Genomic DNA, 19,629 nt, shown 5'->3' on the forward strand with positions numbered 1-19,629 from the left:
TTGGCGTGATCCCCAAAACTCAATTCAACACAATACTCTGAACATCTGATGGAGAAATACACAATTCATCTGCTTACACCTTCAGAAAGAATAAATCAGTACCTGATGTATTAAAATATTGAATAGTCTTTATTGCATCATGAGGTAGACTCTCAGTAAATCTCTGGCTCAACCTCAACCTCTGTGCAGAAAACTCCCTTTATGGCCCGTTGGGATTCCTTGTTTGCATGGAAAGTGAAATGAACTCTGGGAAACGAGTCGAGTAACGTAAATAGCCTGACCCTGCTTCATCCCCAGGAGATTTACATGTGCAGGCGGGGAGTTGACTGGGAGCATCATTGTTGCTAGGTAATGATTAGTGACATCAGCGTATACCTGTACCTATCTGCCTCACTGCTGCTGCTCTATGATAACATGTCTGTAAAATCAAGCCATAAGTTATGACTTTGTGGATGTATTTTTGGTTTTATTCCATTCTATAGAGATAACTCATCTCTCTCTGAGCAGATCCAAACGAGCGTTGGGAAATATTGATTGACTTTTTTTTACCTTTGGACTTACAAACAGAGAGAGAGCCGTTCTCTCTGTCTGTCAGAGCAACATGTCTGGTTACGTGCTTACCAGAGATGCTAAATAAAAGAACAGGAAATTCACCAATGAGCCTCAACGGACAGTGAGATGATTTCTCAAGGAGCAAAGGACACGGAGTGATGCAATGGCGCTCGGCCACGGCTCTACGAAGTCGATTTCATGTGAACAGGGGGTCACGCCTGCTTCTCTGAACAATGGGGTCAGTAATGCTAGAAAATAGCTCCACACTCTTCAGATTAATGTGGATTTGTTTGAGTAAACTAACAGAATGTTATATATGTAGGCTGTTTTCAAAATGAAGGTTTTAAATGTTGTTGCGTTCATATAATCGTCACAGATTGAAAAGCCGATTAATCCAGCAGGAATAAAACTGTATTTATCTGAAAGGCTTTAGTTCAAGGCTTGTTGGTGCAGCTGAAATGTGTCTGGTTTTATGGTTTCCTGCACTTAAAAAACACTTCCTGTCATGTGTTCTTCTTCTTCTAAATGTCTTGCCATGTACTATAATAGCCTCAAAGGGGAACTCCACTCAGGGTACATATGAAAGTCTTGGGACGACTATTACATGTGTGAAACAGGTTGGAGCCTTTAAAGCCTTTTGTGGCTCCAGCGGAGCTGCAGGAGTCATGTAGTCATTTGACTTGTTAGGGATGAAGTTTACAAGTTTGAAAATATAAACTAGAAGTGTGGAGTTAGAGAGACCAGACCTCTGTAAAGACCTCTGTAGATGGAGTTGCATTGTGGGTAATGTAGGCGGCAGATTTTGACAGGGAAGAAGAATGCTGCATCAGTTTTGATCAGTTTTGGTTGGACCGCAGAGCGTCGTTTTGTTAAAAAGGATCATTTACAGAAAAGCAAAAAGTAAATTTTACTAATATAAAACTGTAATGATTCCTGAATCATCAGCATAAACACTTCAGGGGTAATGTTTATGTCATTTGTAATTAATACAGAGCATAACAAGGAAATCAATTAGAAATATATAACTAATGGGAATAGGAATAGAACTAAATCATTAGTTGCTTAGATGTGGGCGATAAAAAAAAATCATTTTAAAGTAATGATGGATGTTTAGATCATGTTGTCGTCTAAGGATAGATTTCACCAGGGGAGAGAAACTGTACAACCACGTGGCTATACATAATCCGCTGGGAAACCATCTCAGTGGTCGGACTATTCCCTCCCTCAGACACGGCAAAGAGAAAACACCTCAGACTGGATTTTACATACAGCAGACGATTTTATATTTCTAACCCAAAACAAAGTCAAAGTTTTGTCTGTTCTCTACAGGAGGACGCTGGTGGCCAAGCCGTGGCTCCGCCCACCAGGAAGGCCCGGGCCTGTAAGTGTCTCCTGGCCTTCATCATCATCATCCTCGCAGCCACAGGAGCCACACTGGCCTGGTACTTCCTGGGTAAGGACTCTTCTCTTTCTCTTTATTTATTAACCTCTAAAGCTCCTAGGGTGCTGAAAGGTGTGGTTTGCCTAGACAGACATACCCAAAATAAATCAAGAATAGCTCCACAACTACCACGTCTATATGCATGATCTTGGTTTCTATGGATAGGTAAGACTTCAAAGAATTCATCCCCAGTGTCAGTAACATTGTGACTGTTACTATGCCTGAGTAAACTGGGATGAACCAAAGGAAAAATTACATTTTTATCCTTGACTAAAATGTTGACAGTGGATAACACCATCATAGCAATGATGCCATGCACAGAGACGCCACTGAATTCATTCAGCAACTCCTCGAATACGACTGTGCCAAAGCAGATATAAATAACACAAAGCACATAGATTCTACAAAGGTTTTAGTGAGGATAGGACCAGGCGGACTCTCCATTTGGCCACTTGGATACCTCTTGAAAGGGAATCTGGCGATAAAACATTACTGATGTACAGGAGACTATGTGCACACAGTGGAGCCTGTGCAGCATCACATTCTACCATTGTGCTCAGTATAACATCAATAAAAAAACAACTAAATTGTATAATTTTGACTCCAAATGGAATAGTTTTATTATAATAATGAAATATGATCAAGTAAAACTGAGACAATAACAAATAAGATCAATAACAATGTAAATAAGATAACAAAAAAGAATGCATAGTCAAGTATGGACAGTCAATATAAAAACAAAAATATTATATAGTACAAATATAATTTCTTGTGCGTTGATTTTGTAACTAAAATATTGAAATTACTGCCAAACGTTTTAAAGTTTGAGCCCAAACAGCCCTGACATGTTTAGCTGGCCCGTGTCACATGACTGTGGAAACCTTGTGACATCGGAACCTAGCGCACAGCGGCCGCACAGTCGTTAGTCAGTGAAGTTAACGTCAACCACGACCGTTCCTAACCCTAAGTGGTTGTGTTGCCTAAACCTAGCTTCCTGTGAAGTTTATTTTGAAAGGACACTATGCATGTAACGAGCCTTTATTGACACGCCGTCCCTGCTCCGTCCAAAAGTAACATTAGAGGGGAACCCCGTGCGTCGGTCTCCGATGCCGAGGGTCACAGACCGAGCGGCGGTGTCGAGTTGGGAGTGAGAACGTGTCGTCTCCTCACCTCGCCGCTAGATCCCGCCAGATCCTACACACTGTTCCTTTAAGTCTTGTTTATTTCTGCTGTGTTGATCTTCCCACCTCTCTCTGTGACAGAGTACCGGGTTTGGGTGTTGGAGCCTCGTGTCCAGCAGCAGTACTCGGCCTACCTGTCCATCCTCAACAGGAACTTCTCTGCTGATCTGTCCTCTCACAGCAGCCCGACATTCAAGAAAGAGGCCATGGGGGTACAGAACCTGGTGAGCAGGGACCATGAACTCCTCTGATACGGCTACTGGTGTTCACCAGAATGACTCGGTTAACATCCTGTTGTCTTTCAGGTAAAGAAGATAATGAAGGGCTCGAGTCTTTCTCGATATTTCAACTACACCACTGTGTTCGCCTTTGGGTACGTGGATCAAACCTTTTCAAACTAATAATAACCGTATATCCAATACTTATAGTGGATGATTTAACTCAGCTCACTCTGTCACCACGTGTTGATGGTTAATATTCAATTCAATTGTTTCTATAATCAATGCTTAGCTGATTGATAAGAGCATTGACTTCTAGAGCATGTGACTGCAGATCAAGCAACACAGTCTCATGGCAGTTTGTGAAATAGTCATGAAATTAAATCTATTTGATTCGTGTACAAAGACACAAATTTTCCTTTTTCTTCCTGACTCTCAGCACGACTTTCAACAACGTGTTTTTTGTGCATTTGATTTTCCTACGAATGTCCAGCAACACGTGTGTCAATTTCCGCTCCAGTCTTTTCAAAATAAAACTACTTAGCTTGGTTTAGGAATAGATTCATTTGGTTAGACTTAAGCAACAAAACTACTTAGTTAGGTTTAGTACAGAAGTTACGTGACAAATAAATCAACATTGACTTCTGGTTTCACGCGGGACATGAACAGCAGTCTTCTGGCGAAAGGGTTTTTGACCCACCCATCCGCGCCGACTTCCCCCCTACGTGGCTTTCGCCGCTCTCTATACTTCTTGGTTCACAATAACATGAATTACATATAAATTGATTTTATGCTGACTATCACAAAAATAAAAAGTGAAATTTGTGTCTATGTACACGATTCAATATATTACATTTCATTGACTATTTCATGAACTGCTGTGCGACTGGGCTGGATCAGGCGGTCCCCATTTAAAATGGGTCCCTCTATGTTTGTGTTGCACTCGATTTTAACAGTAAGCACCAGACAGATCCCCAAAATCAAGTCTGGGTTTTGAACAGATGTATGGAATATCATATCAATAAAAAAGGAGCACTTGAAAATTTAGTTTTGTGCCTGTAAACTGTATTTCAAGCTCTGTGCTTGTAGGCTTGTAGGCTTTTTCAAGTCAAATCTGCAACAGTCTGCAACAATCTTAGCTTCGTGGCGCTCCAAACAGACCATGTGGAGAAGATACCGCTAGTAAAGTTCAAATGGCTGGGTGAAAACAAAGCCACGGCACAAATTCCCGTCAACAAGACACCTGAAAGTTGGTCCATCTGTAAATGCAAATGGTAATGCAGTTTGATAAGACTTCAGCCCCGTTTCCACCGCAGGAACTTTCCCCCGGAACCATAGGAACCTTTTAGTTCCTTGAAAAGAAGTTCCAGGGACTAAAAGTCCAGCTTAACACTGCTTTTCAGCCTGATACATCTTAACCATTTGCATCGTTTATGGTTTGTCATCTTTAACTGCTGTGAGAATTTTGGTCTCGGCTTTGCGTTTCTGCAGGGAGGGGAGCGTCATGGCTCACTTCTGGATAGTGATGTCTGTGCCAGGCAGCCGTGTTGGGAGGGTCACACTGGAGGAGGTCACCAGCAGCCTGGAGAAGGGCCTGAGGGGGTACAGAGGGTCGTACCTCCTCCACCTCCCCTCGCTGTCTGTCAGTGGTGAGAGAAATGAAATGAGTGTGAGGACGTGTCATGTTTGATTCTTTTAAACTTTAATTTCTCTTCTGTCTTTTTGTTCTGCTCCCAACAGAAACCGACTTCAAAGTAATAGAGCTTTTGAAAGCCTCATTTGGTATTTATTTTCATTTTGCTTGTTCATAATTTCTTATACTTTGTATTAATGTATTCACTTTGATTGAACTGTGATCAGCCTGCAGCACAATGTGCACTGACCTCCAAACTCTTTGTATATCGAATATGCTTCAACATGTTGGGAAATCCAACGCTTTACAGACGTGCAGTGATTAGTCACTGATGCTACGTTATGATTGGACAATCGCTGTTCAAGGGAGGGGGTTGTGCTTTATTCAATACAGTATAGCTGCAAACATAAAATCAAGGCAAAACATGCACACATTTACTTCAACACAAATTCAGACATTGAAACCACAGAACATCTTTTTTCTCTTGCAAATTATAGGACCTTTTGGGATTTTTTTTCAATATTGGATAACAAATATATATATATATATATAAAGTTTGGTCAAAGTGTTTAGAAGCAAGAGACGAAACAGCTGCTGCCCCTATTTTGGACTTAAAACGCTTATTATGTTTATAATATTCCATACACAGGCCATTACTGTAGACTATGACAATAGAATATAAATCATTTTGTTTTACTTTTTTACATCACTTTGTAGACGGACGTTTTACTGGCGTCCGGTAGTCGCTTTCAAACCAAAATGGCAGAAGCGTAGCTCTGCTGCTGGGCGCTGATGTTACAATGGAACGAACAATTGACTTTCACTTCTTGGTGATATACGTTCTTTGGAGGACAAAAAAAACGAGTTTGGGAATAATAAGGAAAATTTTGTAAAATTCAAAAAGCCCCATATCTTCAATTCCTGATTGACAGCTTGTGTGTTTTCATTATTATTTATTTTTGTTCTGTAATTTCCTTTTTGTTTGTTATTTTTATCGCTCGCTCGGTTGGTTTATTATTGTAACACGTGTCAATAACAAAAATTCTGACAAGAAAAAAAACAAACAAAAAAACTCTTAAAGGTCCCATATTGTAAAAAGTGCGATTTTCATGTCTTTTTTATCATAAAGCAGGTTTAAATGCTATATAAATACTGTGAAAGTATCGAAACGCTCAATCCACAGAGAAATACACACAGTCAATATTTAGAAACTGAGCATTTGAAACAAGCCGTCAGGATTTCTGTAATTTTGTGATGTCACAAATATACAATATATATATAGTTTTAAGTTATAGTTTTTAAACGTAAACATTCTAAATGTGCCCCAGTTTATTTCCGGTTGCAGTGTATGTGAATGTCATCAGCGGACAATTCCGTTGCAATTCTGTTGAAATGAGCTAAAAACGAAGCGTTTCAGACAGAGGGTGATACGGGTATATTCAGACAGACAGTATGAGGAAAATAAAGTGTTTTTAAACATTACAGCATGTAAACAGGGTCTAGTAGAAACACAAAATACAAGTATGAACCTGAAAATGAGCACGATATGGGACCTTTAACACAAATCCCACACAAGACCAGCTCAACTCTAACTCTCAGTGTTTTTTTGGAATCCTTTCAACAAGACTGTTACCGCTACCAGAAGGTGGTGTCCAGCAGCCCCGTGGCTCTCCGTGGCCCCGACACGCAGCGCTCCTCCTGCATGTGGCACCTCCAGGCCGCCCCTGGCTCCCAGCTGGAGCTCCACATGGAGTGGCTGCTGCCGGAGTGCCGGGACAGGCTGCTGGTGTACGACTCCCTCACCCCCTCCGATACTCACCTCGTCACATCGTGAGTTTTATCCACAGAGTTACACACATTATTTTACATTATCAGGCTAATATTTTGGATATTGGTCGGTCCATCTCTAAAGAAATACATTTACATGTCATTGCATCATATTATTACCTTTTTTTGGGTGTTTCTGCACAAAGTTCAAAATGTTCACTTGCTGCCTAATATATCCCACCTACTGCCAGGTGCCATTGTAACCAGATAATCAATGTTATTGTATGTAATTTAGTGTGTTTATAGGTGTACATACTTGTGATTGAGTTACTGAAACACTCTTTTATTCAATAAACTCTTGAATTTTTCACTTAAGCTATCTTTCCCTCTGTCCTCCCAGTGTGTACGGCTGCAGCAGACATGAGCGTGTGGTTCGTGTCCTGTCTTCAGGCGAGTGGATGACAGTGGTTTGGAAACAGGGTCTCTACAACTACAAGGACCCCTTCTCTCTGTCTGCACAAGCCTGGGACCGCCAGGGTAAGACCACCTGAAAGCCCGGCCAGATTATGTGTTGTAGTTGAAATTCACTGATGCCACGATGCAGAATGGGTTTTTATCGTAAGACTTGTCTGTCTTCGTCAGACTGTAACTCCACTATAGAGCTGAAGGCGGTATCAGGGGTTCAGGGGACACTGAGGACGCCTTTCTTCCCCAGCTACTACCCCCCCGACACCAACTGTACCTGGAGCTTTACTGTAAGACACTCCCTCATCCATGTGTCTCCCACTTCCTGATTGATTAATTGATTCATGATTTCTTTTACAGCCGCTCATATTAACCCTCTGAGACCCACAATAGACCCGTTTTTGTCTTTTCCTCAGGGTAGGCATGTTTTTGACTTGAACTTGATTGTATTTTTGTGTTTATTGTCCTGTGTGATTCCAGATGCCCAGCGTAGGGATGGGCTTGTCTCTGGAATTTGACGGCTACGAGCTGAGCAGAGCCAGCTACAACCAGGCCTGCACCCAGGGCCAGTGGAGCATCCAGAACCGCAGGTAGGCTGAGCCACAAGAACTATAATGATGACAGTCCCTCCTCTCTTTTGCTGTCTCACAATCAGCTTTCATCTAACTTTTAATTTGTTACTACTTACTATTACTTCTTTTATTAAAATATTATGTTAGTCCTTTCTTTTTGATCATAATTCATATTTTAATGAATATTTATTTTTTATTTATTTTTTATTTTTATTTATTTATTTATTCATTTTATTTTAATTTGTTAGCACTTAATTTATTATAATAAAATGTATTTCCTTTCCTTTTGACCATGATTGTTATTTTAATTTATTTTCTACTCTCTTATTTACTTACCATACATTATACATACCATGTACAGTCTAATAATAATATTAATAATAATAATCACCATCATGTTATTATTATTTTTGTGTGTTTTTATGTGGCTGTTCCTCCTTGCTTTTATTTTATTTTAATTTATTTATTAATTTAATTTTAATTTGTTAGTACTTATATTATAATATAATGTATTTCCTTTATTTTTTAACGTGATTATTATTTTAATAAATGTATTTACTTATTTACTTACTTAATTATTATTATTATTATAAATAATAATAATAATAATAATAATAATAATGTGTGTTTTTGTGGGTCTGCTCCTCCTTGATTTTATTTTATTTTATGTATGTATTTATTTTTCTTCTTCTTCCTTATTTTTTCTATTTTTTCTTTTCCCCTTCACATAATGCACATACTGCTTAAGGTGATTAGTTTGTATTTTGGAGAACAAAGTGTGTGTAAGGATTAATTGAGTCACTAAATACATTTTAAAAAAGAAGAACTGAGGTTGACTCAAACTTGGTGGTCAGATTAAGCTGCAGTGTTAATTAATCTAAGACTACAGCGGTCCAAACCTGATACTGAACATTGATAACAGCCAATGTGAGTTTAGCTCAAGGGGCGGATATTATAGTATACATTTGTATGACTTGAACATGATTTTTAAGAACAGACTTTTTTTTTCGGATAGCTTTTCTTGCCCAAAATGGCCACGTGTAAATACTTTATAAAACTCTACACACAGATGGCAGCAATGAATAGACTATATATTAAATAACAGGATACTCCTGGTACAACTAAGAGCAGACAGAGATCAGACTAAGTTGTGTGCCTTGTCCTCTTATTAAATCTATTTATAACGGCCACCTGTGTGTGGTTTTGTGTCTGACTGGTGACGCCTGTGCATGTAAAAGGTTTCCATAGAGGTCACATGACCTTTCAGTTAGTTTCATAATACGTAAAAAACACAAATAGACCAAATTACACAGTAAAAGTATTGTTTTCATATCATCAAATCATTCTATTCTGTACTGAGCAACAGGGGGCAGCAGCGTCCCGTATGAGCCTCACATCCTAACCAGTATCTAGCCAGGATATGTTTGTCATTAGTGCTTTAGACAAACTGAGAGTTAAGTGTGTTGCTCAAGGGCACTCCAAAAGTATTTAAACAACATTTCTTAAACTTCCTGTTGTCTCTGCAGGGAAACATACCCAGAGTTTCTATTTGATTTTAATGTCTCCGTCCTTTCTCTCAGACTGTGCGGCACTAGAGGCCTGCAGCCATACAATGAGCGCCTCTTCCTGCTCTCCACGACGACCACTGTTGTCATGACGTCAGAGGTGTCACTCACAGGGCCGGGACTTCAGCTGCACTACCGAGTCTTCAACCTATCAGACCGTAAGCCATAGAAATGTGGATAAATGAGCTGCACAGTAACATTTAGATTTTGCTACACCTGTGTTTATGAACAGATTATTGTATGTGCATGTTTGTTTGTGTGTGTTCTATAGCGTGCCCGGGCCAGTTTCTGTGCACTGTTAACGGCCTGTGTGTTCCTGCCTGTGATGGAATCAAGGACTGTCCCAACGGACTTGACGAGAGGAACTGTGGTATTCATTTATGGTTTAATTTAATTGATTCACACATAATTTGTTGTACATTATTTTCTGACAACGTATCCTCATACGGTTCATACGATATCTTACGAAAAGTTTCTTGTTCGTTTTCTTACAAATGTCCAGCAACACCTGTCGATATACCCTCTTTACATACATGCATGCAGTCTTTTCAAAATAAACTTCCATCTTTCCTATCACCTTAGTTCATGTGACTGAATGTTATTGAGCATATGGACACAAGCTGGTACATTTCCTTGTTTGTGTGTTTCAGTGTGTGTGGCACAGTACCAGTGTCCAGAGGACAGTCAGTGTGTGGACTACTACAAGGTGTGTGACCAACTCCCAGACTGCCCCGAAGCAACGGACGAGATGAACTGTACTGATGGTAACAAACCCACTGATGTACACGTACACACACCATCACAAGCACATCACACACACACACACACAACATGTCAGGTGCCAGCCTTTTGCAAAATCTAGTACCTTAATGTGTGGCATTATTTTACCTCCTGAACAAACTGACAAACTGACCTGAGAAATCGTGTATTCTAGATGCGGCTGTCAATCGATTAAAATATTTAATCGCTATTAATCGCATGATTGTCCATAGCTAATCGTGATTAATCGCACATTTTTTATCTGTTCAAAATGTACCTTAAAGAGAGATTTGTCAAGTATTTAATACTCTTATCAACATGGGAGTGGGAAAATATGATGCTTTATACAAATGTATGTATATATGTATTATTGTAAATCAATTAACAACATAAAACAATGACAGATATTGATCCATAAACCCTCACAGGTACTGCATTTAGCATAAAACAATATGCTCAAATCATAACATGGCAAACTGCAGCCCAACAGGCAACAACAGCTGTCAGTGTGTCAGTGTGCTGACTTGACTATGACTTTCCGCAAAACTGCATGTGATTATCATAAAGTGGGCATGTCTGTAAAGGGGAGACTCGTGGGTACCCATAGAACTCATTTACATTCACATATCTTGTGGTCAGAAAAAATTAGAAAATGGTAATGCCGGTTTTTCCTCACCAAAATGTATGGTAAATCTGGAGCGTTATTTAACCTCCTTCTTAACTAGTATGACATGGTTGATACCAATGGATTCATTATGTTTTCTAGTTTCATATGATGCCAGTATCGTCACTCTAGCTTTAAGTTTGAGCCCACTACAACCTAAAAATCACAAGTTGCGTTAATGTGGTAAAGAAATTAGTGGCATTAAAACAAATTTGTGTTAACACGTTATTATTGCATTAACTTTGACAGCCCTAATTCTAATTCTTCTGTGATAAACCAACTCTCAGTCCTGAAATGTACTGCGTTGAGACTCTAACAGCAGCAAAGCAAAGCATTAAACATACAAACGTGTGTGTATACAGGTGTGCAGTGTACAGATATGACCTATGTGTGCGCTGATGGAGCGTGTCTGAAGAAGCCGAACCCAGAGTGTGACTTTGTCACCGACTGCCCCGACGCCTCAGACGAGAAGCATTGTGGTGAGAAAGATAAACAAAATGGGCTTTATCAGCCTCATAGATATGGGTTAGTAGGGGCCTGTTACACCTACTAGTAGGTTAGAATAAAATATATTAAGCATATATTTGCTGTGTATTTTTAAATCTCTGTGTGTTTATGCAGAATGTGGCCTGAGGCAGTTCTCCAGCCGTATTGTGGGGGGGACCAATGCCACGGAGGGGGAGTGGCCGTGGCAGGCCAGCCTTCAGGTGCGAGGTACCCACATCTGCGGGGGCGCGCTAATCTCCAGCCAATGGGTGGTGTCCGCTGCTCACTGTTTCTATGACGACCGGTAAGCGCAGGAAGAGAGGGAGGGGAGGAAGTGGTGTGTTGACTGAGGTGTGAGTGAGTGAGACAGTTTCTCCTCCTCCTCCTCCTGATGAAACACTTTTACTTTTCTGTTTCCTCCAAACTTTTCTTGTTCAGTCCTGCTGTTGCATCTTTGCTCTTCAGGGTTTAGCTGTAACAGCCTGTCTGACTCGAAGCCAGCGTATTTATGTGTTCATATACACTCGTCGTGTCTTTCAAAGCCAGACTCAGCTGGCTGGACCACGACCAAAACTATAGCTGCAACATCCTGGAGAGGATTAACAATTCTTCTCTCTTAACGTTCCTTGTATGGGGATTAAAAGCTCGTGCAGCATTCAGTGAAGTGTTGACATTTAGAGTTGATATTTCAGTGGACATATGGGAAGAGACAGTGAGTTTTGAGAGACAGAAACAGTTGCTCAAGTGTTTACGAGACTGCAACTATATATAAAACTATACAAAAAATATATATTTTTCTTTTTCTCCACCTCCCACTGCAGTCTCTACTCCCCCTCGGTGTGGACAGTCTATCTGGGTAAACTCCTGCTCAACCCCAGCAGCCCGACTGAAGAAGTGGCGCGAGTTCAGCGGATCCACCTTCACCAATACTACGACGACGAGTCCCACGACTACGACCTGGCCCTGCTGAAGCTGGACCGGCCCGCCTCCATGGTGATGGCTGGACACGCTCGACCCGCCTGCCTGCCTCCGCCCACCCACCAGCTGGAGCCAGGCCTGCTCTGCTGGGTCACCGGCTGGGGGTCTCTCCGCGAGGGAGGTGAGAGGGGAAAGAGGGTGAAAAGTTGGTCGTAGAAGTAGTGTAGTAGACGATGGGATTTAGTATTAAAACCAGAAGCAATGGCAGAGATTCCTATTTTGAGTTGGACCGCAGAGGGCCAGCCCTACAAACACAAACATCTGTCACTGCGATTCATAAATCCTCCCTGAGTTTTTCCTATTTCTTTCGTTCTTTCATACTAAATCAGGCTGGAAAGGCACGAACAACAATGTCAACCTGGCAGTGTGTGGGTGGAAATGGGCTGCTGAATATACTGCCAGGCTGATTAGGGAAATGGGAAGCAGGTGAGCATGCAGGGCAGAGAAGGTCAGGTGATGGAAAAGGCGGGAATGAGGTTACAGCAGGGCAGGAGAGAGTGGCTGGATCAGAAATGACAGGAGACTGAGACAGGTGTGAAAGTCTGAGGCCATCCGGTGGATGGATGGAGAGTTGCAATGCAGGATGACTGAGGACTGAGGCAGACTTTGTGACAAGATTTATCTTCTGACTTCTTGAACAACAAGTTAGTTGAAAGCCTGGCGCTTCACATACAGACGCTAAAAGGTGCCTCGGTGCGTCGGTATCAGACGGCGAGGGGCGCTGACCAAGTGTTGGTATTTGACGAGCTGTGAGTGAGAACGGGTCGCCGTGAACGTACCGCAGCTTCTAAGAGTAACAGTAATTAATTCAACTCTTTTGCATGTCTTGTAATGTTGCAAAAGTGCCATCCATGCACTGAGGACTACAGGTAAAGGAACCATTTTACATTCATCCCATTATAATTTCCATTTAGGCTCTGGTATGTGTGACCTGCAGGTCATCATGTCTCGTGAAAGGACACTTTTAAACGAAACTATGCAGGTTTATAAACATGAACCATTTTAAGATGGACTTTTATTTGGTGCTTTTGACTTGTAGGTTTATTTCATAAAGGCCGATGTCCAAGTGCAGTATTTGTTTTGTTATAAAGTTGTTTTTACTTCTGTTACAGGATGAGCAGTAAAATTTTTCCATTGGTTTCTGTATTATAATTCAGTATTTTCACAGGAAGTGATTTTGTGTGATGTGTGCAGCTTGTAAAAAACCCCATTTTTGAAATAATGGGCAAGATGTGGTGAGTCTTGTGTGGGAGGAGTCTTGTGGGGAGTTTTGGTAATTTGGTGGAAAGTGGATATGCTATAATGATAACAGAGCGAAAACACTTTTATTAATTTAAATTAAAGAGGCAGGAGAAGACAGAGTGATGTGGGTGGAAGTGTGTGGGTTGTGGTTTCTGATGTTTTAGAGAGAAGGTTTTGGAAACTATCTTCTGGTGAACACAGTTTCACAAAGATGTACATGGTTTTTATACCTTTAGAGAAGAAAAGCTTAGGTAGATCTGTGTATGTCAAAGTGCGGTTACACCGCTATATTTCCAGTGAAGTGGTTTCATTTCATTGCACGGATGGAAAACTTTACTACTAACACAACTAGTAACATAAATATGTTTAATGATTTCTGCTGAAGCTGAGGAATCCATTTGATTGCATTCTGTGATAAAGTTCACTGGAGGTTTGTGTGGTTTGTAGTTAGAGAGCTTCTGCAGCTCTACAATCACTACAGAAGCTCTCTAGTATATTTCAGCTCTCTGTCGACTAAAGGCCCAGACACAGAAACCCAACATCAAAGAACTAGCGGCGATGAAGGCCAGTTGCGTCGCCTTTATCTTGGCCAAAACGTTGCAGTCAAACACACCGCAAAGACTACAGCCGACGGCCAACTAGCACGAACATTTTTTTATTTTTCCATGTCGGCAAATGTGGCAGCAGCATTAGGAAGGGGGAGTGAATGCAGACATTTGACTTCATCTGTAGTGTGTAAATGGAAAAGCATGAAAAGATTACGAATCTTTTGATCTAAACTTGTTGACCTTTGACCTCTCACCTCTCCAGGCAGTGCCAGTAATGTGCTTCAGAAGGTGGATGTTCGCCTTGTCAGCGAGGAAGCCTGTGTTCGCACCTACGGCCACCTGGTCACTCCCAGAATGCTTTGCGCTGGTTACCGCAGTGGAGACAAAGATGCCTGTCAGGTACAGGGAAACACATACATACAAAACCAGAATATATAAAGCTCTGTTTTTATTTCATTTCACAATGACGTTTTAATTTAAAGCTGCACTGTGATCGTTATTTCTGACATCAAGAGTGGATTAATTTACTACGTGAAATAAAAGGTGACAATGTTGGCATTGTACGTTTCTGCAAACCACGGATACGTTGAATGTCTACGTTTCTGAGCCAAAAATATATTTCATATCAGCCTCATATCAAATCATAAGTACTTATAACTTATAAATAAGTTTGGGGAAATAAATAAGGGGTGAAATGCAAAAGGAAAATTGTGCAGTAATAATACATACAATACATACATACAATAAAAATAAATATAAAGTAAATAATAAATAAATGCAAAAATAAATAAATACATAAAAATAAATGCAAAAATAAATAAATAAGTGAATAATACATTTTTTATATATATTATATATATTCATATTAATTATAAATAAATACATCTCAAAATTAATAAAAATAATACATAAATAAATAAAAGGGGAAAATTTAACAGAAGAGTAAATAAATAAACAAGGGAATTAATACAAAGATAAATAAATAAAGAAGCAAATTAAAACAGAAATATCAATTTATGTCACATTTTATCAATTAATTGATGGCTGCATTTATTTCCAATATTATTTTTGCTACATTTAATGACATATTTATTTATCGAGTCATTTATTTATTTATTTGTGATTTTGGCACGTTCTGTATTCCATACCTAACAACGTAACTAAGAAATAACAACTGCCCTTAGCGGACTTTCTTGCGTAATGTTTTGTAACAAGCATAAAGTCAGCGTTTACTTCTGGTTTCACACGGGACATGAACGTCTCCTGGCTCAACGTCCTGCGTTTGTTTGACATAACTTTCAATAACAGCCACTCGATATACTATTACTGTTACTTGCTCTGACTGGATGCAAAAAATTTCCATATAAAAGAAAAAAATCCACATTCAACATATACGTGGTTTGCAGAAATGGTCACATCTTTTCTTGGTGACTGGGCTGGACACTCAACCCACAGAGAGTTATTATTATTTCACTCTGGAGTTCCCCTCAGCTTTACAGAACGTTTTTTAAGCATCTTTAAACTCATTGTTTTGGTTTTACAGGCAGCTTAGGCACTTGATTAGTGTCTGCAGGATGTGTAAAAGAGCCACTGTTTGCTGACACATTTCACCGTGACAGCTTGATTAGGTGTCAATGCTGTGTTTAGGGCTAGAGTTACGCTGCCCCCAAGTGGCAAAGATAACTAAGTTAATATAATCATGCAGGTTTAAATCAAAGCACATGTTCAGATAGGCTTTGTAATTGGCACTACATACAAATATCTCATATCCAGCTGGGTTCCTGTAATATTTTATAGTTAATATAATACATTTTAATTTAAATTTCAGTGTGTATTGTATGGTTTGGGTAATAATAATAATAATAATAATAATAATAATAATAATAATGAACTTTATTTGTAGAGCACCTTTCATACATAAATGCAGCTCAAAGTGCTTAACAATAAAGACATTACATGCACTTCACATGAAAATGAACATAAAAACATTTAAAAGAATATTAAAAAATGTAAAAGAATGCATAATATCAAATGGAGATAAAACCCGTTGAATAATAAACAGTATTTATAGACTGCATGAATATATTAAAATACATTTTAAAAGAAGGGCAGTAGTAGGCAGAGGAGAAACATCAAGTCGTGGTATATTTAGTTTCTCTCTTTGTCAGTCGGGATGTGTATCCGCCAGAAGGCACAAACGGATTCAACGTCAAAAATAAAAGAAATACACCAAACCTCTTGTGCATGTTGGGTACATCCTGAAAGCCCTCACGGTGGGGGTTGTGTCCTATAAACAGAGAACAGGCCGTTAAATGACTTTTAAAAGCCAGACATCCAAGCACAGTGAGTGATATCATAGTTGAGTCACCAGTATTGATCATCAGTCAATTATTATGGTCATTTTGTGCAGTATAGAGACATTAAAACCTGCCCTTTTAACACCGCCTGTCTCTGTCAGGGAGACTCTGGCGGTCCCTTGGTGTGCCAGGAACCGTCGGGTCGCTGGTTCCTAGCCGGAGTGGTGAGCTGGGGCAGAGGCTGCGGGCGTCCAGACTACTATGGCGTCTACACTCGCATCACCAGGCTCACTGACTGGATCACACAGGTCATCAGCCCCTGAGGGCACCATGGGGAACATTATCATCATCTTTACATCTATATCCTCACAACACAAAGCATGTGAGGATAAAAAAGCACTGGAAGATGATCTGAGATTGTTTCTCAGCCAAACAGCGTGGTGGTAAAGCGTGAAAGGCTTTACTCCCAAAGACATACAGTAATAATAATAATCAACCTTATTTATGCAGCACCTTTCAGAACTGATATTATATCAGGTTTAATCCAGCACACAGTAAAAACAAACATGCCAAAACAGTGAAAATAAAATGAAATGTTAGAAAAGAATGGTGTCAAATAAAATATGTTTTTAGAAGTGATTAGAAAAAGCTCAGTTTTCAGGAGTGACTGAAATGTAATGATCGTGCACAATGAAAGCAACCGACTTGACTGTAAAGATATTCTCCCCGTAATAAAGCATCTTTCTGTTTTGTAATCGAGTTTGCAATAAACTGTTTGTTTACATGTTTTCGCTCGAGGTGAATATAATATAATAATACCTCAATATGAGTCTACAGCCATGCAGGCAGCCGTCACAGTGGTTCTTTGAGCTAAATGCTAACATCAGCATGCTTAACATGTTCAATGTCAACATGCTGATGTTTTGCAGGTAGCCTATCCACCTTATTCCTAGCCCCCATGATGCCTTGCGTGAATTATGTCCGCGTCGCGTCACTGAATCCTTTTCCATGGTAACGCTACGCTAATCGTCTCTCCTAGAGCGATTGTATTAATAAATCTAGTAAAACATGTGTGAACATCAACTATACAGCTCAAACGTGATGATGTGATCATAGCTCTGCCTTCTGCTATGGAGGGATGGGAGGACGACCTGAAGAAGTGGCCTCAGATAACCTACACCAGCATATCTAGCTACGTTATTGACTCCGTTGCTACAGATGGTGAAGAGATGAACAATCTGAAAAGCTCAGTAACAAAGTTTTGTTTTTTTCTACACAGATAACCGTACTTAAACTATCCTAGTCTAATGCTGCCATAAACTGCCTTGCATTTTAAACTGTACAGAAAATAGTAAAAGTAACTGGCTGTCATTAAACCAACACTACAACGCTACGGTGTCCTCCCTACACATGAAAACCTGATGTTCTCCTGGCACTGCTGTCGGTCCTTTTAAGGACCCGACGTCTCTTCTCCGCTGCTCTTTATAGACCAACTAACGTACACTAACTATATTCTGTACACTAGCCTATGGGACCAACTAGCGTACTGCTACTTCCGCTACCTCACCGGAAGTTACGGACATAATCATTTCTACAGTAACTTTCTGGTATAGTACAGAAAGAAGTCAGTGTCAACAACAAATAGAACGAAACAGAGATTTGTATATAAAAAACATTTCCAGGGTTGATGGAGAAAAATCCTGTAAACATTTTGACCAGTACGGCTCACACGATGACAAAAAACAACTTTTCATTTTGATGGCGTTGGCCAGTTTACTGACACAATAACTAGATTTTGAAGCATGAATGAAGTGTTTTGAGTGAGTTACTACTTTTTGCAAACATGCAATAGAGTTGTGATGTCCCATCAAACAGTTGTGACAGTTGCACTTAGTTACACAGTTTAGAGAATGTTAAGTCGAAAAATTATCCAAAGCGAATGAGAAAAACTGTAATGGAATAATAAAGTAAAGATAACTCCCAAAGGATTATTACAATTAACTAAATGGCATTTGCAGCATGCAATTAGAGTGAGTTATACAACACCAACATGACTCTTCTTGACCCACAATCCCCAGCTTCCGGAGGCTGATGCGTCATCTATTCGGCCTCTGGGCAGCTGATTATGGTGCTCATATCAATAAAAGAAACTTTCTCAGACAAGAAATTCAAAATGCCACAGGACTGAGTCTGCAAATGTAACCCGGTCCACCGATATAAACAAAGAATAAAACAGTTTCATGTGTTTTTCCATTTATGATTCAGTGTCAGTTGTTGGTGCCTCCTTTCAGAGCCGACCGAACCGGGCTACTGAGAGACTTTCTCAGCCTCCCAGACGTCACATGCATATCCTCACAGGTCTTCAAATTAAGGTTCTGGTGTCTGTTTACCCTCAAAAAACATGATGCATTTCTTAAAATGTGTCACCATCTACGATGCAACGTCTTACAACTTATTATATAACTTATTTCCCTGGGAGGTGGAAGGAAATGGTGCAGTCTCTCGGCTTGTTTTCCTGCATAACGAGCTGTTTCCCACTCACAGTGCAGAGGAGAGAGCCAGACAGAAGATGTATGGATGATATTGAGTGAAGGAGGAGGCCTTTAGCTCTTCAGCCAGTTAATCAATCAGGTGGTCAAGCAACAACCCATCCATATGTAGCGTAGATCAACCAAACAACTGATCAGTATATTTATCAGGAGAGTAAATGAATGCAGTCCAAAGAAAAGGAGTGGTTGCCTTAAATTGTGCAGAGGAGAGAGCCAGAAGGAAAAAGACTTGGCACGGGATGTTGATTAAATTATGGACGTCCGCCATCTTTCTGCTCTTACGTTTTGCTTTGCTGATGGAGGACAGATGAAGCTGATTATATTCCAGCCAAACAGAAGAACAGCATTGTCCTTTACTGAAACCTTACACTGACCATAATATTTACATCAGGCAAGAAGGAACATTCAACAGTGAACCAACGTCATCCACATGAAAACTGGGTAATGTATGTTTAACAATCCTTCCAGAGACATATTTCCTAAATGTCTGTGTGTTTGAAACAAGTCTAAAACAAAGATAACTCAAATGCTGGAGGGGTTTTCATAATATTTAATTGTTTTCTTAACACACCTAGACTCTGTTACTTGTTACATCAAGTAACAATAATATATATTAAGGAGAAAATTAAAAAAAAAAGTGACAGAGCTTACTGTACAATAGACAGAACCATATCTACATGCATTAAACAAAATGTAGAGGGTAACTTGGAAG

The 19,629-nt window shown here is 39.9% G+C and overlaps 1 protein-coding gene across 2 annotated transcripts; it reads left to right on the top strand.

Annotated features, from left to right (window-relative positions):
• The first annotated feature begins 205 nt into the window (after positions 1–205).
• On the top strand, positions 206–17,127 carry tmprss6 (transmembrane serine protease 6). 2 transcript variants are annotated; one of them, XM_074630870.1, is made up of 19 exons: positions 206–348; positions 568–790; positions 1,882–2,005; positions 3,256–3,398; positions 3,480–3,547; positions 4,884–5,041; positions 5,133–5,174; positions 6,651–6,855; positions 7,193–7,329; positions 7,435–7,547; positions 7,738–7,847; positions 9,410–9,552; positions 9,666–9,764; positions 10,045–10,158; positions 11,180–11,296; positions 11,439–11,607; positions 12,125–12,402; positions 14,334–14,470; positions 16,530–17,127. In XM_074630870.1, the coding sequence occupies exons 2-19, from the start codon at positions 716–718 to the stop codon at positions 16,689–16,691; spliced, it is 2,394 nt and encodes a 797-aa protein (XP_074486971.1). In that variant the 5' UTR covers positions 206–348; positions 568–715; the 3' UTR covers positions 16,692–17,127. The 2 variants fall into 2 exon arrangements, with proteins under 2 accessions (XP_074486971.1, XP_074486972.1); XM_074630871.1 differs by lacking the exon at positions 5,133–5,174.
• Positions 17,128–19,629: the final 2,502 nt, after the last annotated feature.

Source organism: Sebastes fasciatus, chromosome 3 (assembly GCF_043250625.1).
Source record: "Sebastes fasciatus isolate fSebFas1 chromosome 3, fSebFas1.pri, whole genome shotgun sequence".
In the NCBI taxonomy this organism is placed as follows: domain Eukaryota; kingdom Metazoa; phylum Chordata; class Actinopteri; order Perciformes; family Sebastidae; genus Sebastes; species Sebastes fasciatus.

Excerpts from the sequence above, each read along its gene's own strand:
- tmprss6 (XM_074630870.1), top strand. The coding sequence starts at position 716 with ATGGCGCTCGGCCACGGCTCTACGAAGTCGATTTCATGTGAACAGGGG. Across the intron at positions 2,006-3,255 it reads ACTGGCCTGGTACTTCCTGG|AGTACCGGGTTTGGGTGTTG; the intron begins GTAAGGACTCTT and ends TCTCTGTGACAG. Across the intron at positions 3,399-3,479 it reads CCATGGGGGTACAGAACCTG|GTAAAGAAGATAATGAAGGG; the intron begins GTGAGCAGGGAC and ends GTTGTCTTTCAG.